This window comes from Nelusetta ayraudi, unplaced genomic scaffold, assembly GCF_046127955.1.
Source record: "Nelusetta ayraudi isolate G7.1 ecotype Tasmania unplaced genomic scaffold, CSIRO-AGI_Nayr_v1 ptg000060l, whole genome shotgun sequence".
Lineage (NCBI taxonomy): Eukaryota > Metazoa > Chordata > Actinopteri > Tetraodontiformes > Monacanthidae > Nelusetta > Nelusetta ayraudi.
In genome coordinates this window covers 4,186,424-4,211,639 of record NW_027466110.1, presented here as the reverse complement: position 1 = coordinate 4,211,639, position 25,216 = coordinate 4,186,424, and the positions used below count along the sequence as shown (strand labels likewise).

At 45.0% G+C, this 25,216-nt stretch overlaps 1 protein-coding gene across 1 annotated transcript in view; it reads right to left on the bottom strand.

Moving 5' to 3' along the window:
- rapgef4a (Rap guanine nucleotide exchange factor 4a) overlaps nt 1–25,216 on the bottom strand; it is a 40,161-nt gene that overhangs the window by 1,724 nt on the left and 13,221 nt on the right. Inside the window, exons 3-29 of the mRNA XM_076040182.1 lie at nt 23,904–24,169; nt 21,311–21,453; nt 21,136–21,224; nt 20,428–20,574; nt 10,361–10,433; nt 7,950–8,014; nt 6,964–7,014; nt 6,733–6,839; nt 6,087–6,208; nt 5,792–5,975; nt 5,607–5,691; nt 5,226–5,286; nt 4,614–4,690; nt 4,357–4,503; nt 3,699–3,817; nt 3,025–3,110; nt 2,652–2,730; nt 2,397–2,547; nt 2,223–2,311; nt 1,698–1,728; nt 1,522–1,600; nt 1,182–1,328; nt 951–1,048; nt 674–799; nt 397–575; nt 228–318; nt 99–149 (exon numbers count right to left, since the gene is read on the bottom strand). Of these exons, the coding sequence (XP_075896297.1) occupies nt 99–149; nt 228–318; nt 397–575; nt 674–799; nt 951–1,048; nt 1,182–1,328; nt 1,522–1,600; nt 1,698–1,728; nt 2,223–2,311; nt 2,397–2,547; nt 2,652–2,730; nt 3,025–3,110; nt 3,699–3,817; nt 4,357–4,503; nt 4,614–4,690; nt 5,226–5,286; nt 5,607–5,691; nt 5,792–5,975; nt 6,087–6,208; nt 6,733–6,839; nt 6,964–7,014; nt 7,950–8,014; nt 10,361–10,433; nt 20,428–20,574; nt 21,136–21,224; nt 21,311–21,453; nt 23,904–24,058 (2,832 nt within the window). The 5' untranslated portion in view covers nt 24,059–24,169. The remainder of the gene's footprint in view (nt 1–98; nt 150–227; nt 319–396; nt 576–673; nt 800–950; nt 1,049–1,181; nt 1,329–1,521; nt 1,601–1,697; nt 1,729–2,222; nt 2,312–2,396; nt 2,548–2,651; nt 2,731–3,024; nt 3,111–3,698; nt 3,818–4,356; nt 4,504–4,613; nt 4,691–5,225; nt 5,287–5,606; nt 5,692–5,791; nt 5,976–6,086; nt 6,209–6,732; nt 6,840–6,963; nt 7,015–7,949; nt 8,015–10,360; nt 10,434–20,427; nt 20,575–21,135; nt 21,225–21,310; nt 21,454–23,903; nt 24,170–25,216) is intronic.

Here is a 25,216-nt window from a genome sequence, read left to right as displayed (position 1 = left end):
GTGCCAGCAGAGAGCGCTTGATGCTTGATGGGAAATGCAGCCGGTGAAATAAAGTGAGTCACTCTGAAGAGGAAAAAAAATCAGCCGCTTCAGCTCACCATCAGGCTCTCAAATTCCCCGTGGAACTTTTTGAACTTGCTGGGAAGTTTCTGCGGGAAAGTGGATGAGTTCAGACTCTGTGTTGAATCACCCTGAGTCACTCCGACAGCGGGCGGTCAGTTACTCACCTCCCAGGTCTGATTCAACCTGCACACCGCCGGGTTGCTCAGCCCCATGATGATGGCAAAGAAGGCGTTCAGATTCCTGTACTCCTTGCAGCTGTGAAGCGTGAGTTTAGTTAACCGGTGCTGCAAAATCCAAAGTAAAAGCAAACAGGTCCTAACGGGTCTCACTTACTGTGCAGCGATCTTGAGGAACTTCTTGAGGAGCTGCACCCTCTTGCTGAGCTGCGTGCACAGACACACCTCTGTGATCACCCAGAACTGGATTTCGTTAAACCTCCTGAGGAACAGGTCCAGGTTCACCGTGGTCTTTTTCAGGTTCTGTCTCCCAAACGCGTTATAGATGAGTTCCAGCTGTCGCACGCCGAGGAGGAGGGGAAAAAAAAACATCAGTTTGACTCAAGCAGGTGCTCCGCTGAACAGAGACGAAACACGTGGTATGTGGGTCGAACCTCATGCACACAGTGAAAAAGCTCCCAGTCGTAGGCGGTCATGTGGTACGCCACATCCTTGGAGCTCATGAGCTCGAAGCTCGACATGAGGCCCGCGGAGGGAGCCTCCTGCTCAGGCAAAGGGCTCTGGGGGGGGAAACAAGACAAAATAGCGCTTTAATGTACATACTGTATATCTTCATGGTAATTCAACAAAGAAGTTTTTTTTATTTTTTTATTGTGTCTTTAGCAATAAGTTCAGATCATCGATGGATTGATTTTTTTTTATTGAACCCACCAAAGAATCCAACTGGTCCCTCCGGCAGACAAACAGTCGCCCGTTGATGCTGAGCGTGGAGAAGACGGAGATGTCGTTGGGTTTGAAAATGACTTTCTCTGCGGTACAAACCAAAGAAGTGGGAATGAGTCGTACAAAACATTTCAATGGTGCCGCTTGGACAGGGCATTGGGGATGAAGCCAGTGTGCTGCTGCTGCTGCTGCTGCTGCTGCTGCTGCTGCTGCTCTCACCTCCTGCCGAACTGAGGCCGACCAGAAGCAGGTCCTCCGCCGAGCCCGGCTTGTCGCCCATGGCGGCGATGACCTCCCTGGCGGAGGCGGCCACAGGGACGCGGATGGTGGAGTAGGTGTGGTCACAGTAGTAGACTTTAAACAGGACTGGAGGTAAGAGGGGGGTGGGGGTGTTAGTACAGGGAAGGACGTCGGCTACTTTAGCTTTGATGGTGAGGAGGTTTACAGGGTGAATCTAAAGGGGTCACGAGGTAAGACAGGAAAGGTACATTTAGCTTTAAAAAAGGGATGAAGCTGCAAATAAAGTTCTATTTTGTGTTGTGTTATGTCCTTTACTCACTCTCATCGTTACTCTTGATGGGCTGACGCTTCTGAAGCTTCTCCTCTCCCATGCTAAACTGCCGCAGGAGGACTTTGTGCTGAAAAAAAAAAAAAATCAACAGATGTAGTCATGATCAGACTGTTGCACATGGTGACCAAGTTTATTCATATTAATGAATTTAGTCAATTTCAGACCTTCCTCTGAGAGACTGTGGCATCTTCAGAGCTAAAACATGAAGACACAAACAAAGGTTAACCAAAAGTGTGTGAGCCATGTGTGTTTACAGGTATTTTACTGATTGCACAAACAGCTATAGAATTTATGTCGGCCTTAAAATTACGACTTATCAGCTTTCTTCTGCAGATGGGTAGCGAGGAGACCAGTAGAGACATTCAAAGGAGCTCACACCAGTGAATGAAGACCAGAAAGAAGAGCTAAGTCACGTTACAAACAGTGGCTGCTGCTAAAACAGATTCAGCTGCAGCTGTTGGCAGTTCTAGCCGAGCTAGGCAGTGCAGTGCATAGCAGCAAGCCACTGGAAATGAACCTGGCACACTTGTTCTTTATAGGTGGGTAAATTAATTCACGCCAATAGAAAGAGTATACAAAGCTCCAACAGCAAGGCCCTGAGCTTTGGAGTCAAAGTCGTGCCCTACTCGCCGCGCTGCTTCAATGATGAGATGCATAAGAACGTCAAAACAACACATTTATGAACTTACTTTCGCTTCACAACTGCTTCCAGTTTTGTGAGTTGATCCCTGAGGGCTGGAATCACTTTGGCATCATTGGATACAGCCACGAAAAACTCCTTGAAAAACAGAAAAGGGAAGGGAAATTCATTTCAAAATAGGCTAAACATCTCCACTCAAATTGATGTGGCTGCTACAACCAACCTCTAGAAAGGCCACGGAGGTGCCCTCCTCCTGCAGGCGCTCGCCGTGCACGGAGGACCACTGCATCACCAGGCAGATCACCCTGCGCTTGTTGTTCAGCATGTAGTCCATCCTCTCCTGCTCGCAGCCCTGCGAGGCCTGGGCGTGGTAGGTGCACAGCAGTTAAAGATCGCAATGCAACGCAGTGCCAAGCAAAGCGGGTCCGCTTTTCCCTGTTTAGTGGACATAACATGTACTGTAGCTCTGAAAGGATATTGGGCCATTAGCACGGGACAAAGGCGGCTGTTTGGGATGAAGACGCTGTGCGTGAGCACAAAGTCGTCCAAGGCTGAGTCTGCAAAACATATGTACATATATAAACATGTTATGTCAGACACCTGTGAAGCCAGCATAAACGTGTCGGCCATGCCTCGGGTTAATAATTAAAGAAAAACACACATCGTCAAAAGTAATTAGATCAGCCATGTGATGCAGGTTTAATTATAGATGGGAACAAGCAGGTCAAACCCAGAGCGGCGGGCGGAAGAGGAGACCGTCATCGAGTGCACAGAGGAAAACCCTCAGCATCACACTGATGGATTACATTAGGGCGACTCCAGTCTCAGGGGCCTCGCTGCAGCAGCAGTACCTGACTCTGTGAACTGGGAATCCAGCCGCATCATTTCGAGGAGGTGCCCCAGAATCTTCTCGGGGGTCCCCAGCATCACCGTGTATCTGGCGAGGACGGGGAATAAAACACACCCTTCACTAATCAGGGAAACACCGGCTCTGCACGCTTAATGCCACACCCACCGGGGCCACTCCACTGATTTGTCTGTGATTGCTTCATTTAATAACAATCCTGTTTACAATCAGCTCGACATTAGGACGAGTCGCGGGTTAAGAGCTGCCAGAGAGGCCCCCAAAAATGTTACGGCGGCGGCGGCGTCCCTGAGAGGAAAAATCAACACAGTCCAGGCCGGGCGCGCCTTCATTACTTGATTATATAACGTCCCGAGAGGCAAGTGCGCACACGCTGTTTGTCTCCTCAACACTCTTAAGGGTGAGGAGGAGACCTGACACTCTTGGGTGCAGCAATCATATCTGATTAGCTGGCGAGCCAAAATAAGCAACTGTGCAGCCAGGTCGCCCCTCTCAGTGAGTTTTGTAAGTGACATACGTTCCCTGCCGCAGGTGTACTGGATGTGTGAGGCAAACATCGAAATTATTAGCTGCCCGCCTGTTTCCTGAGGCACCCACACACAGGCTGCAGCTTATCCCTGTCTGACCGTTTAAGCCTGTCGAGGTTTGCAGTGGATTTACTTGTGCTGAGAGGCCGAAGCTCCGTGGTGGCTGGGGGTCCGACTGCCGCTCAGACTCTTCTCCAGGACCAGCACGTCCTGACCGTGTTCCTTCAGACGCACCGTGTTGGCCTCCACGTCCTAGGAACACACACACACACACACACACAGAGAAAACACAAACACGGTTAACATAAAGTTTGTCCAATAAATAATACTTGCATATCAGAATAAAAACGTTAGTGTATTATAAATCCAAAATTGTTTAGTTGTATCGTTAAAGGTCTAGTGTGTAATGATTTTAAGGAAGTTCAGTATTTAAGGACGCTCTGACAGCACGTTTCATATATAACCTACTGTCAGATGGGCTTCCTTAAAAATGACGGTACAAGATGGCGGCTAACTAGGAGCCAGACCCTTGTTCAATGTACATTCTTTTATGTATATGAGAACAATTCTAAGGGAAGGAAAATCAAATTTAGTTTTATTGTACTTCAAGTATAAACTTTTATCAGTGTATTTATGGGCACTATGTTAATCTTTTACCAATATAAAAATCCTAAATCAAGTCACATTTTACACACTGGACCTTCAAATCAATGCGCGCAATGTTGTACTGCTGGGGTTTTGCCAGCAGAGGGCAGTGGCGCCACTCTGCCGCTTGACGGTCGGAGCCTCACCCTCAGAATTCTGTTATAATCCTCCTTTTCCACTCGGAGGAAGTGGCAGTGGTCCACCCGCAGGACGATGGAGGCGGCGCGAGGGGCGTCGTTGACCAGGGCCAGCTTCCCGAAGTCATCGCCCTCGTGCAGAGTGCACACCACACCCTGTGCAGCGCGACACGTTGTGCGGTTACTCAGCAACACAGCAGCAGCAGCAGCAGCAGCACAGAGAGGTGTTGTGTCGGTGGTTCTTCTCTGTGTGGAGAAATACCCACTTTTCCATAGATGACGACGTTGACTGAGCCTTTCAGGATGATGTACCAGGACGTTCCCTCCTCGCCCTGGCTGAACACTGGAAGCGCCAGAGATAAGTCACTTTCAGTCTAGTCTAAACGGCTTTTTGCTCACTCCCCTTTAAGAAAGTGTCCGTTCAAACATACAGAACTAGGAATCGGCCCATTCTGACGTCACTAAAAACACCTGTTTGACAGCCCTCCCAGGTTAAGGGCCAAAGCGTCACTCTGAACAAGATGGTAAAAAAAAATTGAGTGTTTTGTTGATGCCATCAGGTACAAAGTTATTGTACACGTCTGCACAAGGTTATTTCAATGAACGTTCAGCTATTAGAGACAAAAAAAAAAAAAAAAAAAAAAAAAAAGAGACAATTAAATGCAAAATGATATATTTCAAATGTAAAGCACTCATTAAATTTCCAGATATTGACCCACATCGGTAAGGACAAGCAAACTTTCTAGACGCCTACGTCCAAGCAAATATTTGCACATACTTTACGACACATATTTCCTCTGTGCATTGTTTGATTCTGACCCCTCGTGGTGGATGGTCTCACCAGTGTGAGCTTTGGTTGGACTCTTTCATCGACTTACATACTGTTCCTGCATTTGCGTGGGACTCAAAGATCAGCACTCCCGCCAGTTCCCTCTTCACCTGTGCAGGAAAGAGAAACTTGTCAAGAGCTTCATTGTCCGTCAGGATAACCAGAATGAATTTAAATGAATTTACCGTTTCCCAATTGTTTTATAGATTTCCCAGCAAATTACAGTTTGAGTCCATGACAAGATACTCACTTAGATTCACCTCATTCTTGCAAAACTTGTTTTTATTTAAATTAACGCTTGAATTTGCTGAGCAAATAGAATTTTTTTTGCAGTCGTGTCTGGCTTATCCAACTGACTTCCTCTGAATGAAGCTCTGATCACAGTTTTAATCCCTGAGAAAGAAGCAGGCGGGTGAGCTCTTCTACTCACGGTGGTGGACAGGTGCGCTAACGCCTTAATGTGGAGCAGCTCTTCATAAATGATCTCCAAATCCTCTGCCGTTCTTTCAGACGGACTGCACAAAAAAAAAAAAAGAAAATACAGACATTTTAAAAGTAATCAGCTCAATCATTCTTGCCATTGTTCTAGTTTTGGGGACTTTTGCAGATTCGTACTGTTTCCTCAAGATCATCCTCATGTGGGCGTCCGGCCCGATCTGCGAGAGGAGCAGCAGGGTGTCCTGCAGCTCCTCCTGGCTCTGCTTCCTCTCCTCCTCGCTGGGCGGCGGGGCGTCCTCCCGCTCGTCCTCCAGGAAGCGGTAGAAGAGGTACTTGTCCTGGAAGCTCTGCTCCTGGTCCACTGCAGGGCACACAGCACAGCACAAGGTGAGGCTGTGCACGGGAGCTGCGCAAACACAGCAGCACGTGGGCGTCCAGCCGAGACATCATAGACACGGCGAGGCTCACCCACCGTGGTTGAGAACGCCCTCCTCCAGCAGCGCCTGCCACATGCCCACCGCCTGCATGCGGGAGTGGACGCAGGAGCTCTGCTGCATCTGCCAGTCCACCAGCTCGGTGCCCACGCAGCACTGCCTGTGACGGTGCACAAGTCCATTAAAGTATGTTCATTACAGCTTATTGTCTGTTTTATGTTGCTGCGCATCCCCCCCCCGAGCTCAGCTCTACAGTCTGCTACATTCCCATCTGCACCGAACTTGAGGGAACCATTTTCTGCAACTGCGCTATCAAACCTGCCGTCGAGAAAAAACAAACAAAGGAGCTGGCAGGTGAAAAACACTTCTGGCTAAAGTTGATCCTTTCAGAAACACATTTTGGAGATAATGATGCTATTTCAGAGGGGGAAATGAAGATATAATCAGTATAGCAAAATTTAAAAAAAAGAAATCTGTTAGTGAATTAACAGGGCAAAATCAGAAAAGGTGCTGTTTCTATTTTAAATTGAGATCATTTAGTTTTTAATTAGATTTTTTTCAGCTTGCACATTTGGAAACGTATACTCTTCAAAATGACTCATCCCTCATCATCACCCACTGGGATAGCAAATGTACAAAATCAAGCTCTTGCGCGAACATCCCACCGAAGACGTGAGTGCTAACCTGTACGTCTTCAGGTGGTACTTCCTGTCTCGGATCATGTGCGGCGCCCTGGAGACGATGGCGTTGCGGAGGATCCTGCCTGCTCGCAGGATGTTCTCAGAGGGAACCTGCAGTGCAGTAACGTTCAGGTCAAATCTTAGCGCAGTAGAGTCAACGCCAACTTCTGCCGCCCAATCAGGCAATGACTGACTGGTCCCGACATACAGACGGAGGGTGGGTGCGCATTACTACCTGTGAAATGCATTTAAGGTGGGGTTTGCTCGGACTGTCAATGAATGACTTCTGCAAAACAAAAGAAAACAACAAAAAGAAGATGACTTTAAATCAATAAGTAAACAAAGATGATTGGTGATAAAGTAAAAGAAGATGGCAAAGGGAGAGTAGGAGTCTGTTTAATTAGTAAAAGCAGCACCCTGAAATTTGGTTTAAAAAAAAGGTAACTATATATACAGTATATACATATATATATATATATATATATGTATATATATATATATATATATATGTGGATGCATATAGTCATTTTGTGTTATTTCAGCCACAGGATGGCAAGACATGCAATTTTCTGCATTGAACTGAACTTTTGCATGAGGCGCCATTAACGTGCATTAGACATCATCGCAAGCTTTAAATGATCCATTTGTTTCCAGTGGACTCAGATATTCTTCCTGACTGTATGAAAGTGTGTTTTCCCGCTGTCAGCCCCAGTGGGGCGGCGAGAACTGCGCTGCTACTCCGTGACATTTCAAAATACAATTCTGCAGGCTACAACTCGTGTGTCATGACTTATTTATAGGAAGTAGCCCCCCGTTTCTACTCCGTTAAGTCGAGCCGTCGCACGTCATATCTAGATATAAGGTAAAGGAAGTTAAGGCCGTGCTCGCTAGTTACATAACAGGAAAGCATTAATCTGCCGCGCTGCCCACTTATCAAGCCTGTAGCCCGGAAACAGACAAAGGTGGGACAGGAAGGGAGGACTGAGCCCAAAGAAAATTATTTAGAGCGGCTTTAAACAAACTTCATGGTTCCACACCCATTTGTCCCCTCTGTTGTAGAGTTGCATCATGGGAGAGGATGGCGTGTTACACACAACACGTACTAGTCTACAGCAACCAGGACATCAGGGCTCATAAATGAGCGTCAGTGGTGCAAAAATCATGTTGTCGCTGATGCGTGTGTGCATGTGCATGTTCGTGTGTGTGTGAAGTGGCTGCTACCTTATGCTGAAGTCTGCCGACGGCAAGGTACGGGTTGTTGCTTATGTTCTCTTTATCCGGCATTCCTGTTGGAAAAGAAACACAGGGCTCATTTATGATGTGCGGCAAAGAGAAAGTCATCCAAGAGAGTGTCCTGGATCTTATTTTCCCTCAAGGTAACTGGAAAGGACATGCAGCAATGAACGGGTCGCCCCAGGGTTATTGTGTGTTGGAGAAGAGACGCTTATATACATGAGGAATTTGTGTCGCCGCAGTCTTGAAACGACAAGCTGCACAGGTTTCAAGCCCTTTGATTTGAAACCACACTCACACACACAGTATTGTTAGCTGCAGTCAGTACAGTAACCGAAATGGTAAACTCGGTTAGCGAGCAGTCAAGAGGTTGGCAGAACTTGCTGCACTTTCATTCAATCTTTACTTCTTGATAAAAAAAAAAAAAAAAGAATAACTTGATCCCATCACTTGAAGCTGCTTCTATCTTTCTCTTCTTTCATTGGTGGTTACGTAATAAATCATTGATGCTTAGAGTTTGGAGGAGATTGAAGGCGATTGTTTAGTCTGTTAGTTCATCTGTTAGTTTATCTGCCTTTATTTCAGAAATCTATACTAAGCAGTTCAGACTTGGACTTGAGGGGCTGGCCACACGCTAGACCAGGCATGGGCAAACTCCGGCCCGGGGACTATATGCAGCCGGCTAAGCTTTTTAATCCGGCCCGCCAAACTTGAAGAAATGATATTAATAGTAAGTGATAAAATAACTGCTTTTAATACAGCTTTTCCCGAGGGGCTTTAAAGACACATTAAATCACATGTTTTCTACTTATCCCATGATATATTTTTTTCTCCCAAGGAGGTAGGTCACCAAAACACTCAATCCACAAAATCCTCAGTTTGCCCCCTGGAAGAATCTTCCAGCGTGAGTGTTTGGAGGACTGCACTGTTCTAAGAAAATATTTGTGGTTTCCACTTGTTTTAAAAGAGTGGTCACGACGTGACGGTGGTTGAGTGTGTGGTCAGCAGGAGGAGCCCTCGTGGCTGCAGAGGGCCGGCAGCAGTGTGGTGTTGCCCAGCGGTTTTTAAGGGTGTGGTTGTTTTTCTGTTATTTGGTGCTTTCAAGCACGCAGTCGCCCCTCCAGGACAAATAAGACAATCGGTCAGTGCGGCTCAGTCGCAGCTGCATCTGCAGGGAAAACACTGCGCTATTCTTAGACGTCCCTGTCAGACTGCTGATCCCACAAAAATCAGAGACATTTATTCCTGCGAGTTTCTTTTCCATTTCTCAAAAAGACTGTTGGAACACCGTCAGCAATAAAGTGCAGGATAGAAATATTTACTGGCTGAGAAAGATACAATTATTTCAGAGTTTATATTTTTGGATTGGATGCAGAGACAAACTCTTTTCCTAACTTAGTTTTTCAAGTTTTTTTTAATCAGATCATTTTGTTTGTTCTTCAGAAAGTGACGCGACTTGAAAGTAAAAAATCCAAATCCAGACTGCACGAGGTGCAAACATCTAATACTGAATCTGCTGGGGAAAATCAGAGCTAAACTGAGCGGATCAGAGAACACAGTAGGCTGATTTTCTGTTTAGTTTTTTTATTTCGTTTTTTTTTACCTCAATTACATAAGTTAGTATGATGTCACGTGCTTTAAAAGGTGCTCAGGTGTGAATGAACCTGTGCCGACTTCAAAGGTTCACCACCGGGGCTGTAAAAGCAGCGAGTAAAAAACCTATTTGGAGCATGTTTAATTCATTCTCAGCTTCTGCACTTATGGAGGGTTTTGTGGATGTTGTGCAGCAGAGAGAGTGCCTCCATCTCCAGCCGCTTGATGCTCGTGTGACTTTCTGGCTTCATTGCATTTTCATGCATACAGTAAATACTGTAAATCCCCTAAGAGCTGTGCTGCAGGAGCACGCGGGGCGCTGCCCTGGATGCAGGGAGCGGCTCCGTAGCCGCAAAGTGTGCAGAATATTAAAATAGGTCCATCAACTTTTAAAGCACAGGTTTAAAGTGTTATAGCATTGTCGCTTCCATGGCTTTTCATTCGTGAATTACCACAAATAATGGGGACACGGGACAATGTGAACTCACTGCCAGTAAGGACTCACAGGCTCAGAGTCAGACTGACTCACTGCTGCTGTTTGTCATTTTTATGGGACATGACTTGGAGTGGAGGGCTGTGTTTGAGCAAAAGCAAAGTCAATATTGAGTTTACTTGCAACCAAAAAAAAAAAAAAAAAAGCAGAAATGTGAGTATCGGCTTTTATTACAATACCACAAGAATAGGGAAGCTGAGAAATTGCTGGAGTTATGCAGAAATGTGATAAATGCGACTGACAGCAAATTTTAAGGAAACAGAAATGATGCGATTACTGAGTCACAGGCGAAAAATGATGAGAGACGACTTACTGTCAGCGTTAGAAACGCTTTCCATCGCACCATAGGGCGGGACCAGCAGACCAGCCATGCACTGATGATATTTCTGTTCAAGAAAATACATATATATCAACAATAAAAGAGTTGATTGTCTTTCTGACACGTCAGAACTGCAGTGAAGAAAATGTCTTTGTTGCTATTTACACACATCATTATCACCATTATATCTAACATGCTATCCTGCGGCCCATGAAACCATTTCAGCGAAGGCTGCAGATGACCCCCTGTTTTCCCTTTGCACAGCACAGCACTGTTTAAATGCAACACAACTCAGACACCGTGTGCAAACACAGACAAAGTTGCTTGGTGAAGATCGGCTGCATCAGCAATGCAACTTCTTTGGCAGCAGTTCAAAGCTGAAAGACAGGCGTTTATATCAAGTCAATGTCCATATACTGTACCTTCAACACTGGGTTGAAAGATTCATGACCTCAGGAGCTCGACTATATCTGAGTGCAGAACATTGATTTTTCTTTTTCCAGCTGATATTGTTGTTGCTATGTTTTTGGCCACGTCCTGCGCCTGTTAGGTTGCGTATCCGGGTCAGCGCCACGGCATTTAATTCCTAGTATCGTGGGAGATGCATATAGCCGCATGATAGCATTAAAATTGTAGATGTTTTCCCATCATTGTGCCCTGAAGCGTCGCAGATGTTATGTAATGAGCGTCGTAGTGCGGCCGTGCGATCTTGGAAATGTCACGTGTTGTTGGTGACGCTGTTGCATAAAGAGGTCAGCTTGGAGGTGGACGATGCAGATGGTGAGTCTTTTATTGGCTAGATTACAGTAGCGCAATTAAGCCAGTCATGGTTGCTGGCAAAGGTCTATTCAATCTATTACAGTTCATGGGCAAGACACATTTGAAAAAAATCTGCCTTCTGCAACTGCCAACAAAAAAAGTCAACTTATCTTGAATCTAAAATATTTCTCATCACCTCCATATACAGTAGCTCCCAATGTTTCATTTTGAAGCAATTTGTCACAAAGTTTGATGGCTCGGGATTCAGCTGTGTTCAAAGGGACAAAGAAAAAAAACGAAAAACAAAGATGTGACACAGATACTCCATTCAGAGTCAATTCAAAGCTGATTGGGGAGCACTTAGCGACGAACCAAATCTCTCAGCCATCCTATCAGCTTGTCAGACGAGACCAAATGAAAGCGAATGCGTTTGTTCCTGGTCGGATAATGTACTCTCAGAGGTCACGCTTTAAAATTCAATTCTTCCCTCTGAGGTCACTTAATCGCTTTAGCAAACCTTTTGGGGCCCGCAGCCCGTCCCCTCAGTTTACTCTGGGTTTGTGCCATCATATACATGTACATCAACGCACACCACACTCAGATCGCAGCGTTGCATTTTTTTTTATTTTTTTTTATTGGAGATTTTGCAAACGCATGCAAACTGTGATCGTTTAATACCTCTGACAAGCCTATCAGTCTTTGTTGACAATTCAAGGATTGGGGATTAGGGAGGAGCACTTAAAAGTGAGAAACTCATGAGCAAATGATGTAAACCTCTCTGAGCCAATAAAGCTCCGCCCCCCGTGGGAGATGCTTGTTGTGGAAGGGGATTAGGACCATTATCAGGTGTGTGAAAAGCACTCAGTCTGCATTCTGTCGGCGACAATGTCCATGACTCCTGCTAAATGGATTGGTTTCCATTAGGAGCTTATTTTTTAATTAACCATCACCTCCACAGATTTGTGCAACAACAAAACCCTGACAGCTCATTCGTAATTAGAGGTTTCACGGTAGGATTAATGGAGCACACATGTTTTTTTTTTAGCCCTAATGGAAAAAAAAGAGCAGATTCATCAGCAGTTAAAGTCTTACTCACCATCCGGAGTTGATTTATTATTTTTTGATTCGTTATTATCATTAATTATTATTTATCACGTGCAGTTAGCTATTGATAACTTTTAAGCAATTTATCCATTTTTTTCAAATCAATTTTGGACAACAGCCACTTTGCAATATCAGAAGCTAAAATACAAAACATTTGTTTTATCACGGCTTAAGTTAATCAATTATTTTCGGCCTTGAATCCAACTGAAATCTGGCTGCAGATGTACAAAATTGTGAATTCTTACATAGAATAGCATAGAATAGAATAGAATAGCGCGGAACAACGCTTTCAAATAAAAACACAAAACATTTCTTCACCCCAAATATATAAAACTTCTGATTAGCCTCCAAGGAAATCCAAACTTAAATGTGTGAAACGCCTCCCCCTGAAATGCAAATTTTAGATATTCATAACAGCACTTGGTGTCACAGTGTCACAACCACTGGCGGTGATGATTTGTGTTTCTGCTTTCCTGCACTCTTGTCATTTTTACCGCAGCGCTGGCACAGATGTGTTCATCATAAATCTCCTCCTCACGGGGAAGTTGCTACTTCAAATCAGCATTTAGTGACAAATGGACAGTCAGCAGTCATAAGTCACATGATCCGCCGGGACCCGCAGCCAGCTCTCTGGAGAACGTGCCTCTCGTGCATTAGTGCTACAAATGTTCCTGGCTGCAAACAGTCGATAACGTGGACAGACCTTAAGGCTAATTCGACTGGCCCTCAGAATTTGATTTGATGTCTGCGCGGCGAGCGCTCTGGTTTAAGTCTATGTCGACCTGCATTATTTTTTTAAAAACTGATTTAATCTCCTAAGGTCCGTAGATGTGGTTTCAGATGGACTTCGCCCCAGTGGCTCAGAGAAGTAGCGTGCAGAGACCAAAAGGTGCTGAGGTTTAAACCCGTTGCATCTTATCATGTCAGGAGAAATTACACATTCTGTGAGGCCTGGAGCTGAGAGGGGGTGTTTAGCAGTCACATATGTTTCTAGTGAGTTGTTGACACAAGAAATAATTACACATATTGACACGGCACCCGGTGACGAAAGCGGAAAAAGTTAGTTAACGCCAAAGAGGGGCGTAAACAGTAGTAAATGCCTCTACAGTACATCTCTAAAGCCTGACTTTTTTTCCCCTCTCAATGGACCAGATGCACTGGAACAGTGTGGGAGAAAATAAATGGATTACAAAAAGATCTGTGTGCAAACATCCCACTGATGTTGTTAAAGAGCTCTCAGATAGTTGCATCCTTATCATTGCGATGAGAGTGGAGCAGGGCAGACATGAACCAGGTCACAGTCATCCCAGTGCGCGTGTGCTCCACCACTGCCGTTTATGCTTCAGCACGTTATTGCATTGTGAGCATCCGTGTGCATGAATGCACCGCTACATTTTGAATAACTCAGACCCCCCCCCCCCCCAACCCCCCCTCCCCCCCTACCCCCAAAAGATTACGTAACCCCACAAAGTGCAAAGCGTTCTCAAGGCATTGGGTGACTATCCCCAAACTCTTCCGGTGACACTTCGGGCCACTTGGGGAAACAATCGGGGTGGGAGAGGAAAACCCTCCCAGGAGTTTCACTTCACTTCTGCTCTGTCACATTTCCTCCCAAACAGGAACCTTTCCAATGTCCTGCGTGCGCCACCAGGAAGAGGGAAATTACCTCATTTCACTTGCAACACTCCCTTTTAATTCTGCACTAAAATTCCACCCACCCTCCACGTCTGCAGCATCTGTCAACATCCCACATCCACGCATGCACCAAAACACAACGTTAAAATATTCAGAAATTAGATTACCTAAAGATGCAACCGGCGTTCCATGCAGTTGACTGGAGGCTCCTCCACACCCCTCTTAAATCCAGGCGTCAGCAAGCAAGCAAACAAACAAACAGACACGTGGAAATTCTCCAGCGTGCTCCAGCATCGCCCACCCGGCTGCTCCCTCCGTCACAGCAGCCGTCCGCACGCTGCTCCCACAGCCCAGCCAGCGCACGGCGGCCGCTGCCAGTCAGCTGCTGACTTCTGAGCAGCAGTTGCTAGGTGATTACTCAAGTCCAGTCAGTGAACACACGGCAGAGCGTGCACGCGCACACATACTCTCTCCCTCTCTCTCTCCCTCTCTCTCTCTCTCCCTCTCTCTCTCTCCGTCAACATCATAATCTTTGACGACACACAACACTGCGAGGTGCAGCTCGACCACAGGTCAAGCTCAGTCTGCATATATCTGCAAATATAAAAATTCATCTTTAAATGTGTGTACACATATATATATATATATATATATATACATATATATATATATATATATATATTTATATGTATATATATATATATATGTATATATATATATATATATATATATATATATGTCCTAAAAGCTTAGTTTAAGTTGCCATTTTAACAGATGTCCATGGCTTCTCCTTTGTTTAAAACAAAAATGAATGCTTCTTGTGAGGTGTGTCTGAAACAAAGAAATACCGTAAATCTCAAAGAGACTGAGGAGATAATGAACTATTTACAATACATGGTCTATTAAGGGAAGGTGCAGCCGGCATCCAAAGTGCAACAAATCAGGGAATAACACAAACAAAGCATCTCATATCTCATATCTCAAGGTCTCTTTTTCGGGCGGCTCGAACACATAGAGATGCACCAGGACCAGAGAACATTACATCACATGGAATTGCCTCTTTATCAAATCAGATCTCCAACCGCAGCTATTGTGATAGAATGGGAAGTGTCATAAACGTTGAACAGATGCCAGTTTCAGCGGAGTTCATCAGCAGAACCACCAGCCACTAACAAAGAGGGAGAGAAGGTCTTGGACATGATCCATTACAGATAAGCTAAGGAACAAATCAGTCATTTTTTAAATCCATACATCCATGCATTCATACGTCAGCCACCATGTTTTTTTTTAGGAGTGATCAGCCCCTTTAAATAAATCCAATAGGGCTGTCAAAAGAAACGCACAACATTGGAGCTGGCCAAGGCAAAGTGATTCTGACAGACAGCAGTGTAAACAACATAAAGCCAGTCTCTGCCGTGAGTTGGACTCTCTTTCACTGGTTGGAGATCAGCTCAGGGCTGTGGGTGAGGTAATGGCTCTGTGAGCAGAGATAAGGCACTACAATGCATGTGTTTTGATAGAATCTTCCGGCTCGTTCCCTGCACATACATGCCGTCCATGTGGAGGGACTCTAGAACCTGAGTGCGGTTGCGGCACTTGGACGCTCATGACCACAGGCTCCGTTTGGCCTTATTTTCCTTTTTTTCCCTCTTTACTCCACCCTTTCCTCAGAACACCAAAGGGCAGGCTGCATTTCTGCCACTTCCTGTTCATCAACTTTCTGCCCACCAGGTTTCTTATATAGACTGATGATAATGACATCCACCCCCCCACCACCACCCACCTTCCTTCCTCTCTCATTCCCTCCCCTGAGCCTTAACATGCGCCGCACATGGTACAGAAAAAAAAAAAAAGGTTCAGGACGATCTTGCTCAGCGCACGCACAGACCACAGGCTCGTTAAACCTTTTGATGTGTAATTGGCCACATCTAATCCAAAGTGTCACAGCTGGCCGAGAATCAAAGCGGACCAGTAGCCTGACGAGGCGACGAGAGAGCCGTCTTGTGGGCGGCGGCGTGCACGGACCACAGCCGTGCTGTTTCAATCCATCGTCCGTCGGAAGCAGGGGGGACAAAAGGCAGCACAAATTGATGATAAAGCCCGTCTGAGCTTCAGCCGCCGTGCGTGCTGAGGTCGGCTCGTGCGTGCTCCGCTAAACAAACACCCACGCGGCCGTTTGGCCCCGGCGATGACGCCACGGAGCGGAATTAGAAGACGGATGTCACAAAGTTTTGTCAGTGCCGGTGGAGAGAGAGTTCACCCTGTGAATAAGCAATGTGTGTGTGTGTGTATACCAATGGGTGAATGAGTGGCAGCTGTGAAGCTCTTTGGTTGCCATTAAGGTGTTATCCATCCATCCATTTTCAATACGCGCTTCTTCCCGAGCTCAGGGGCAGAGGGGTCTGCTGGAGCCTCTCCCAGCTGTCATAGGATGAAGGCAGGGTGGCACCCGGGACAAGTCGGCAGTTCATCGCTGGGCCACATACAGACAAACAACCATTCACACTCACATACACACCTATAGACAACTTAGAGTTTCCAATTCAACCTCAGATGCATGTTTTTGGAGTGTGGGAGGAAGCCGGAGAACCCGGAGAGAACCAACGCAGACACAGGGAGAACATGCAAACTCCACACAGTCCCAGGCCCAGGAATCGAACCCATGACCTTCTTGCTGTGAGGTGGCAGCGCTAGCTACTGTCGCCATTATATTTAATATTATTTATTTATTTTTACGACTACTTCTTAAGCTCTCTATGTCTATCTTTCACCTCTGCTTCTGTTTTCTGTAGTTTTTTTTTTTTTACCTACTCACAATTTTTGATTGTGAATTTCCCTGAGGACACTGAGATCAATAAAGTTCTATCTGATCTGATCTAATCTTAAGGTGCAGAAAAGTGAGCTACAGTACAGTGCATTTTCACCATTTACCCACAGAAAATGATGCAAACGGCAAACCTTGTGTCAGCGAGCATTCGCTTTGCCCAATTGTCCCTTAATAATCCAATACGTCCATTAGGATTTTAGATGAAAACCGGTCAAAGACATTGGCTGAATTATTCACGTGTACAGTCGTGAATAAATAACGTCAACCACCACTGGTTTACTGGGGCACTGCTGCGCTCAGTGTGGCACAGCTTAGAGAGTGTTTGGCCAGCGGCGCTCTGCAGGAGGACGGATCTTAGTGGGGAGGATGAGAAGGAGGAGGGGGAGGAGGAGGAGGAGGAGGAGGAGGTGCGTAACTTCAAAGAGCGTCTTCTCTTCTGCACGGAGCCAGAGAGGTGGTGTGTTTTCCTCGACATCGACCCTGGCGCTGCTTCAGCCCAAATCTCTCGCTGAACGGATAATATTTTGATCATGTGACGCACATTCACACTCAGCAATACAATGTATTTCTTGCGCTAAGAGTGGTCCAAAAAATGAGTGTGAAAAAACAGACTCGTCAACACCTCGCGGCCACAACAAACACCGCACCATTAGTGGCACCACAACTATACTGGACGCAGGACACGGAAGCCCTATTAAATTCTCTAATGGCCAAGTACGGTACACCGCAATAACATTGGAGCCTCCTAAAGATGTCCCACTGCTACCTTTTTATTGTGTTATTTTTTTTCCCCAAGAAACAGGAACATTTTGTTGTGCACAAAGTATTTGCGTGGTCGGTGCCATCTGCCCGGAGGCCTCAGTCCCTTCAAACAGGCCAGTCCATTTGGGATAACACTAACCAGCGTACTGCACTGAAGCTCTCCAGATTAACAGGCGCCACTAAATGCAAGGAGGACTCCCTGTTCTCTCCAGGGCATGGAACACAGTCTGGCAAAGTCTGATGTCAGGAGCCACCAGCAGCTCCATCAGTAACTTTCTGCACCGAGAGCACTAAAGGGACACAAACAGGCAACCGCTGCCCAGTGGAATGATTCCTTTGAAACTGTTGCACAACCAATAAATTACATACGAGTGGGACTTGCTGAAACGATTATGTGCCAAGGTGCCTTCGGTCCTTCAGTCACATTGCGGCGGCTGACCTGTGAGCCAAAACCAGCTCAGCATATTAAACAACAAAGAATCCATGTATTGATGCCAATGCTGTAAATGGTCAAAGTGTTTTGTTTTGTTTACCGCCCCAAGGTACACCTGAAATCACTATTATTACTTTATTACATCATAAATCAGAGGATATGACCCTGAGTGGATGGATGGATGGATGGATGGATGAATGGATGGAGAGATGGACTTTAGTTTCATAGTAGTTGTTCTAATGTCATAATATTCTGATTGCACAATATTAAAGAACACAAATACTGAGAGGTAAATAATGAGTCACATTTCATTTTCACTTAAAAAATAAAGATAATTTTTCCTGATACAAATGCTTCAAAGTTCTAAGTCCATTTTCTCAAACTGTCTCAAGTTAGCAAGATATTGTTCTTTAAGAATGGTGTTTGAAACATTTCAGTGAGACAGAGTCACTGGCAAGAGGTGACGGTGCCATGACTGAGTCAGATATGGATGTCTTTAAAGCACCTCTCCTCTGCCGGAGGGGCAGTTGAGGTAGCCTTAAACGCCAGGCAGACCACTCAGATTTCAGTTGGCCAATCCAGCTTGCCCATTTTGCCAACTTCGAACCAACAGCACTTTCATTTTCAACACCAAGTTTTCTGCACCTCAAAATGAAATAGGAAAATTTCCTTTTGGATTGCTATTTCTTTGTACATTTGACCATAATAAAAATAAAAGCACATCTAGATTGTTTCAAAGATCTCAAGTCAGCACAGGGTTAAGTACACTTCACGTTAGATGAATGCGAGAACAGCCTGACACTGTCACATGTGTGCACAGTGACATTCAAGCAAGAGAATTGAGAATAGGGGCCCTTAAGCATGGCACAGGCACCAAAGTGTCTTTGCGACAGTTTGCGGTTTTAAACAGCCCTGAAGCCAGTGATGTATATAGTTGAGTTCAGAAAAAACATTTTTTTAGAAAACTGCTGCAAGACTCCTTCAAAATCTTGCTTTAAGTACCAAATATCTCATAAGCAATTCAATATTTATTCCAATGAAAGTATAGCACAGAAAACTCTGCATTGCATCTACCGCCTTAATACGGTTGTTCAAAAACATTATCCTGTATTAGGACACAAAAGCAGAGATGACAATCAGGGCCATAACATCTGAAGGCAGCCTTACCAGAGTCGCCCCAGGCCAGAGGTGAAACAGGCAGCGAGCACTCACACCTGACAGTAATCCTCAGCACGCATCCAGATCGGGTTATGTACACAGTCACCCTGCTGCCGTAGTAGTACACGGCGTGTACTACACACACATCCCATAATTCAACAGCCCTGGCGGTGCCCTACTGATCCTGCCGTGATGGGCTGTCTCTCTGTGTGAAGCAGGGAGAGCCAGAGGGGCCGAGGAGGGAGAGCGACACCCCCCCCCCCCCCCCAACTACAAAGCAGCAGAAACAAGAACTTAAGGAGACTGAGGTTGACTTGTTTGTTAAAAAAAAACAAAAAACAAATCTATCCTCCTAAATTCTTCAAGAACATGCTTATTGTCGTTTTTATCGAGATACACGAAATAAATACTCATGTTGTGATAGTAATGGTAATTTGTTTTGGTTTGAGTTCTCCAGTCTGGACATACTGTTCCAGCGCGTTGCAGTACCCTCTAGTGGTGAGAAGACGCAAACACACAACAAATCACAACTACCGCACTCGCTGGAGCAGAAGGACGCATTATGACGCGGCACATCCTGCAGAGACACTAGATTAAACAATGACTTCATCCAAAAATAAATACCCAGAGCACTTATATATACTGTACACCACCCACAAGTTGGCCTGCGCTGAGCTCGATTTGAGTCAGACATTCAATCACTTATTTCCACCCACGGCAAGCGACATGTCCCCAGACTTACAGCAGAGGGAGGGAAGTTAAAGAAAATAATCGGCAGACCAGCAACTCGCCTTGGAGTGAATTAATCAATCAACATGAGGACTTTAAAGTGACAACGAGGTTTGTCACCAGGTGAGTTCTGTACATTTTTTAACATTTGTGTATAATCACTTGCAAGACTTCCTATTTTTCAATATATATACCCTACACTACCAGTCAAAAGTTTGGACACATCCTATGAATTTAATGTATTTTCTTTAATTCTCACAACTATTGACATTGTAGTTTCTCACTTAAGGCATCAAAATTACATACTGTATGAACACACATGGAATTATGTGGGAAACCATAAAAGTGTCAAATAACTCAAATACGTTTTCGAGTTAAATTCTTCAAAACACCTTTCATGATGAGAGAGACATATTTAGAGTTGGTGAACATGTTTTACTTTGCTGCATAACTACATATATTTTGCTCATATTTTTGATCTTAAGTATCTATCTACAATGTAGAAAGTACAAACGATAAAGAAAAAACATTTAATTAGATAATGTGTCCAAACTTTTGACTGGTAGTGAATATTTTTAGGGCCTTTCATCCTTTTATCCCATAATTGTGTTTACAGACTCCACGGGTGCAGACGGAGCAGTCGGAGGCACTCACCTCCCACAGAGCCCTGAACTCCCTCTGTTCGATGCGCAGCAGCTCGGTGAATTCCCGTGTGACGATGGTGGCATGCCGGGGGGTGTTGTCCAGGATGGATTCCCCAAAGGCTGTGCCAGTCCCCAGCGTGCAAATGACGACAGCATCCTTGCCAGAAGCAGAGATGGTGCCTCGTGTGAATTATTCCCTCACATGAATCTTCTAAAACTTTGAATATAAGGTGCTTCTCCTACAGGAGATGGGGGGGGGGGGTGGGGGGGGGGGCACTCGAGGCACTCGAGTTCACAGTCAGAGGCAATCACCTGAGCACTCGTGGCAGGAAGGTAGAGCCGCTTCAATCTGCAGAGACACTCTGCCTCTCACTGCCCAGAGACACTGACTGAGGTGCACAGTGTTGAAAGCCATCCAATAAGATCGGCTCATATACAGCGCCAGAGGAGCGCTGTATATACAGCGCCAGAGGAGCCCGGAGGGGGACATGAATTCTTTTGTATGTGTGGCGAATTTTAAGTGACCCAGTCAGTCATTTTATATATTTTACATTCAACAAACTGTTAATCTGCTCACTGAACTATTGTGCAGAGTTCTTTATTCATCCTTTGATGCGCTGGTGCACCTCCACCCTCATCCAAAACACAGTTACTGCGCAAGCTATTCGTTTCAGCTTGATGTTTTCTCCAGAATTTGGGGTTTCATCTCTTCACCTACCTGGTGACACGAAGTCTCTGAGACTTTGACATCCAGCGAGCCGGAGAGGACGGTGTACCAGCTGGTGCCGATGTCTCCTTGACGATACACTAGGGAGGAGGGGGAAAAAATTTGCTTTGTTTTTACTCTGAACAGCAGATATTGGATTTAGAGGAGAAACAGTCAGGTGGCTCACGGGTGATGCCTTTCTCCAAGCACTCGTAGAAGCCACACAGGCAAATCTGGTGCAGCAAACTGGGGTGGAACCTCTCGAAGGCCTTCACATTTTTCAGACGTGCCATAATTATGTCAACATCTTCCCCAGAGCGCTCCGCTGGTCTGGAGGAATAAATAGAAGAGGTCAATGCACAGAATGCAGCTAAAAATATGGCACATGAGGCAGAGAGAGAAGAGAGGAGAGCTGGCGTAGCTGGGTTTTGCTCAAAAGACCTGGACTGCGCAAAATAATGTTTCATAATAATAAGCATCTTTCGCCTGTCAGTGAAATACACCACAAGTAAAAAACGCTTTACAGTGGGCTGTACACAGAACGACAAATGATGCCATTTTCTGGAGATCTATAAAAGTGTTTGTTTTTTGTTTTCGTCACGTCAGGTCTTTCATATCACGCAAGGCTGCTCTTCTGTTTTACATTAAAAAAAAAAACAAAGATTTGAAAACGGCCACTACTCTGTGAGAACCTCTCCACCGTGTGAGAGGCCTCATGATGGCATCATCAAAAACCGGTTGTATTCAGAGCCTCTGTTCTACTGTTTCACCACCACAGATTTGGTTCACCCGCTTTTGAAGCTTCTGAGGCGACGTGTGGGAGGTTGCGCTGCGTTTTTTTTCTTAAACAGTAGCTCTCATTCGGGTTTCATCCTTAAAAAAAATATTTCAGGTTCGGCAAGGTTTCACCTCTGCAGCAATCTACTGGTTTCACGCAGCTAAAGAAACTAATGGAAATGCGCCTGCTGTGCTGCAGTACAATGGACGTGTGAATGTGTGTCCCTCAACAACCTTTCAGCTCGCGGACGGTGGTCACATTACCGTAACTCTCCACCATCTCTCCGACTGACTGGCACTGTGTTCTCACAGCTAAGGTCACAGCAAGTGTGAGTCGAGCAATTTGGGAACAAGAGGGAAGAAAGGAGTGTTTTCTTCCCACTCCTATCCGAAAAGAACCAGCAACAGAGACCACAAAATTAGACTGGAGGTCCAATTCTCTTCTTCAGGAAAGTTAAGGAGGTTGCTCGAGACCGATTCTTCAATATATAACTGCAGAAGTCGCTCAGAGTATATTGTGCAATGGCTTTACTACCCAGAAGCGTTAAAAAAAAATTGAAACTCGCTCCATTTGCTTTTCAAATAGTTTTTATCTTTGTGCAGGCTGCAGAGTGAATACCTCAGATTTTTTAATCGTGGCCATGTTAATTTACCCTCTGATCTGCACAGTGCGAGTCAGTCTGTTTGTTCTCGTCTGTTTTCAGTTTTACTTTCCTACGTTGTGCCCAATGAAAGTGCGATGTTAGTTTATTTGTGAGCTCTTGCACGCACCATTCCCAATGCAGACGTGACAGAAAAAAGCAAATAGATTAACCCTTAACCCTTGCCTTTTAACTCCTGACTAAACAGCTTTGATGTGAGGCAACAAACAATTTCACGTTGGTCATTTCTCGTCTGTGTTTCGCGCAAGCCAACGGTACACTTTTCTTGTGGAGAAAAAAAGATGCCAAATTGAACAAGAAGATAAACATGGCTTGCTTTTAGTCAAATGCAGCAGAATGATGATTTGCTAGTCCTGTGGGCTGAACATGACTGACACAGGTGGCTTCTCCTCCACAGGATATTGCTGTGCAAACACACTCAGCACACTGCGTCACGCTGCTCTTCATCGATGATGCACTTTGGACTCTCTGTCCCGAGCTGTGCACAACATCCCTGTCTGCCCGACACTGCAGGCGAGACGCTTTTTCATTCCTTTCCTTTCAGATTGAATGTCAAAAGCCAGTGGGGAATGAAGTTAAAAGACAATTTCTGTTGTGTGATTTGAAAAGGAACAGAGTGTGCAAAATCACTGGGGTTCTGTTGCCTTCTGTGGATGATGGATGGATATGTAGGAGTTGTGCACCTGTCGGTGGTGATGCAGGGGGGGATGATTCATAAATGCTGGAAGACAAGCATTGAATGTATCTTTTTTTTAAGAAAAAAAAAAAAAAGCTCTAAATGAAATACAATTAGATATGTTATATATTTTAATCCTTTCAGTCAACTTTTTAAAAGCTCCAAACGCAGCTTTGGCGGCTGGCTCGGCGTTATCTGGCAACCTCATCTGACAGGTGGGCGCCAGCTTCACCTGGACCGATCAGGTGACCGGCGGGGAAATGATAAAAATAAACCTCGAGCTGGAGCTCGGTTCCCCGCATATAGCAGCCGGGCTGAAAGTGAGCAGCAGCTCGCTGCCGTGTGTCAGCCTCCATGTGTCCTGACATGATCGGAGTGAAACACACGTGGCGCTCTCAAGTCTCAATTCCGGCCAGAGAACAACCAAGCGTGCCAAAGGAGTCGTCGGTTTCGTTGGAACACAACAACACGACCGCGCCAAAGTGAAATAAATAAATAAATAATAATTAAAAAAAAAAAAAAAAAATCAGCAATAAATAAATAAATATTTGTATACATTACATACAATGAATTATTAATTTTGAAAAGAGCGGAGATAGATGACGCCGATCCAAGTTTTGCGGCACGGTGGGATAAAAATAGGAAATGTATGGTGAAGAATTTACCGTTTATCCAGGCAGATGATCCATTCTGCAGATTCCGACGAGTGTGAAGAAGTGTGCGCTGCGACCATCTTGGCATCGTGCTGCTGCTGTTGTTGCTGCTGCAGCTGCTGCTGCTGGTGATGCTGCGGAGGTGGAGAGGGCTGGACTAACCGCATCTGCCTTCACTCAATCACTGCCCATCATCATCTCCTCCTCCTCCTCCTCGTCCTCTGCGTCCTACTCCTCCTCCTCCACCACCATCTCTTCCTCGTCCTGGTACTGCTCACCTGACCAACAGGAGGCACAATAACTTCAGATACCAGCGTTAAAAACAACTACATTAAAGGTCCCATATGACTGGCTTCACCAAAGTTTGATTGTTCCAGCAATACCATATGTCTCCAGCCTTGTTCTGCCTGCTCCACTTATCAGCATTAGTGAGAGAAGTTGCGCATTTGTGGAAATCAGCCCTATGTGATGTCACAACAGGCAATAATACCTCAGTGATACCGTTGCTGGGTGACAGCACCCAACCGGTTGTTCAATTTGTTCCTTTTTGTCCTGGTGTGAGAATCTAAAAATTGGTACGTGGATGGGGTATGCTGACCTTGCATATTTTATTTATTTATTTTACTTAAGAGAGACAGATGACTCATTTGATGAGTCACTACAATTTTTTTTTTTTTTTTTTTTTTTTTTTTTGCAGGTTTAATAGCTGAAGCGGTCTGTCTAATTCAGCTAACATGTAGAACAAATGTTGCATGAATTTCTGTCTCAAGGAGTCATTTACTCAAGATGCATCTCTGAAGGTTTTTACTGAACAGACACTACATATGTCTAATGTACATTCTAATTAATATGCCAAATGGCTTGCCAGTTTTTACAGAACAAGATTAAAAGCACATCAATTTTGGAATGAGCAACAAGTAACAACAAACATAGATTTTTCTTTCAAAAGCGATATTTATAAGTAGTAACAATTCCTCGGAAGTCATTGTCTTATTGGCTTTTTGCTGATTTTTTTTATTTTTATAAAAGGCAAATGTGCCAAATTAAAAAATACTTTAATTAACTGGTTTGATTCAAGTGTTTGTCTTGTCTCTGTTTTGTACTCCAGGTTTCTCCCCCAGTTCCCTTAACAAAAACACCACAAGCTGCCAAACAATGACAACAATTTCATGAGTTTCTCTCGAGGGTGTGAAATGAGGCCCACGCCAAACAGTGGGTGCAATGCTTTTATCACAACCCAAAACAATCTCACGCCCACGGCTCTGTGATCTTAAAAGACGTGACTAGAAGCTGAACTATGGTGAAGACTTGAAGAACCCGAGATG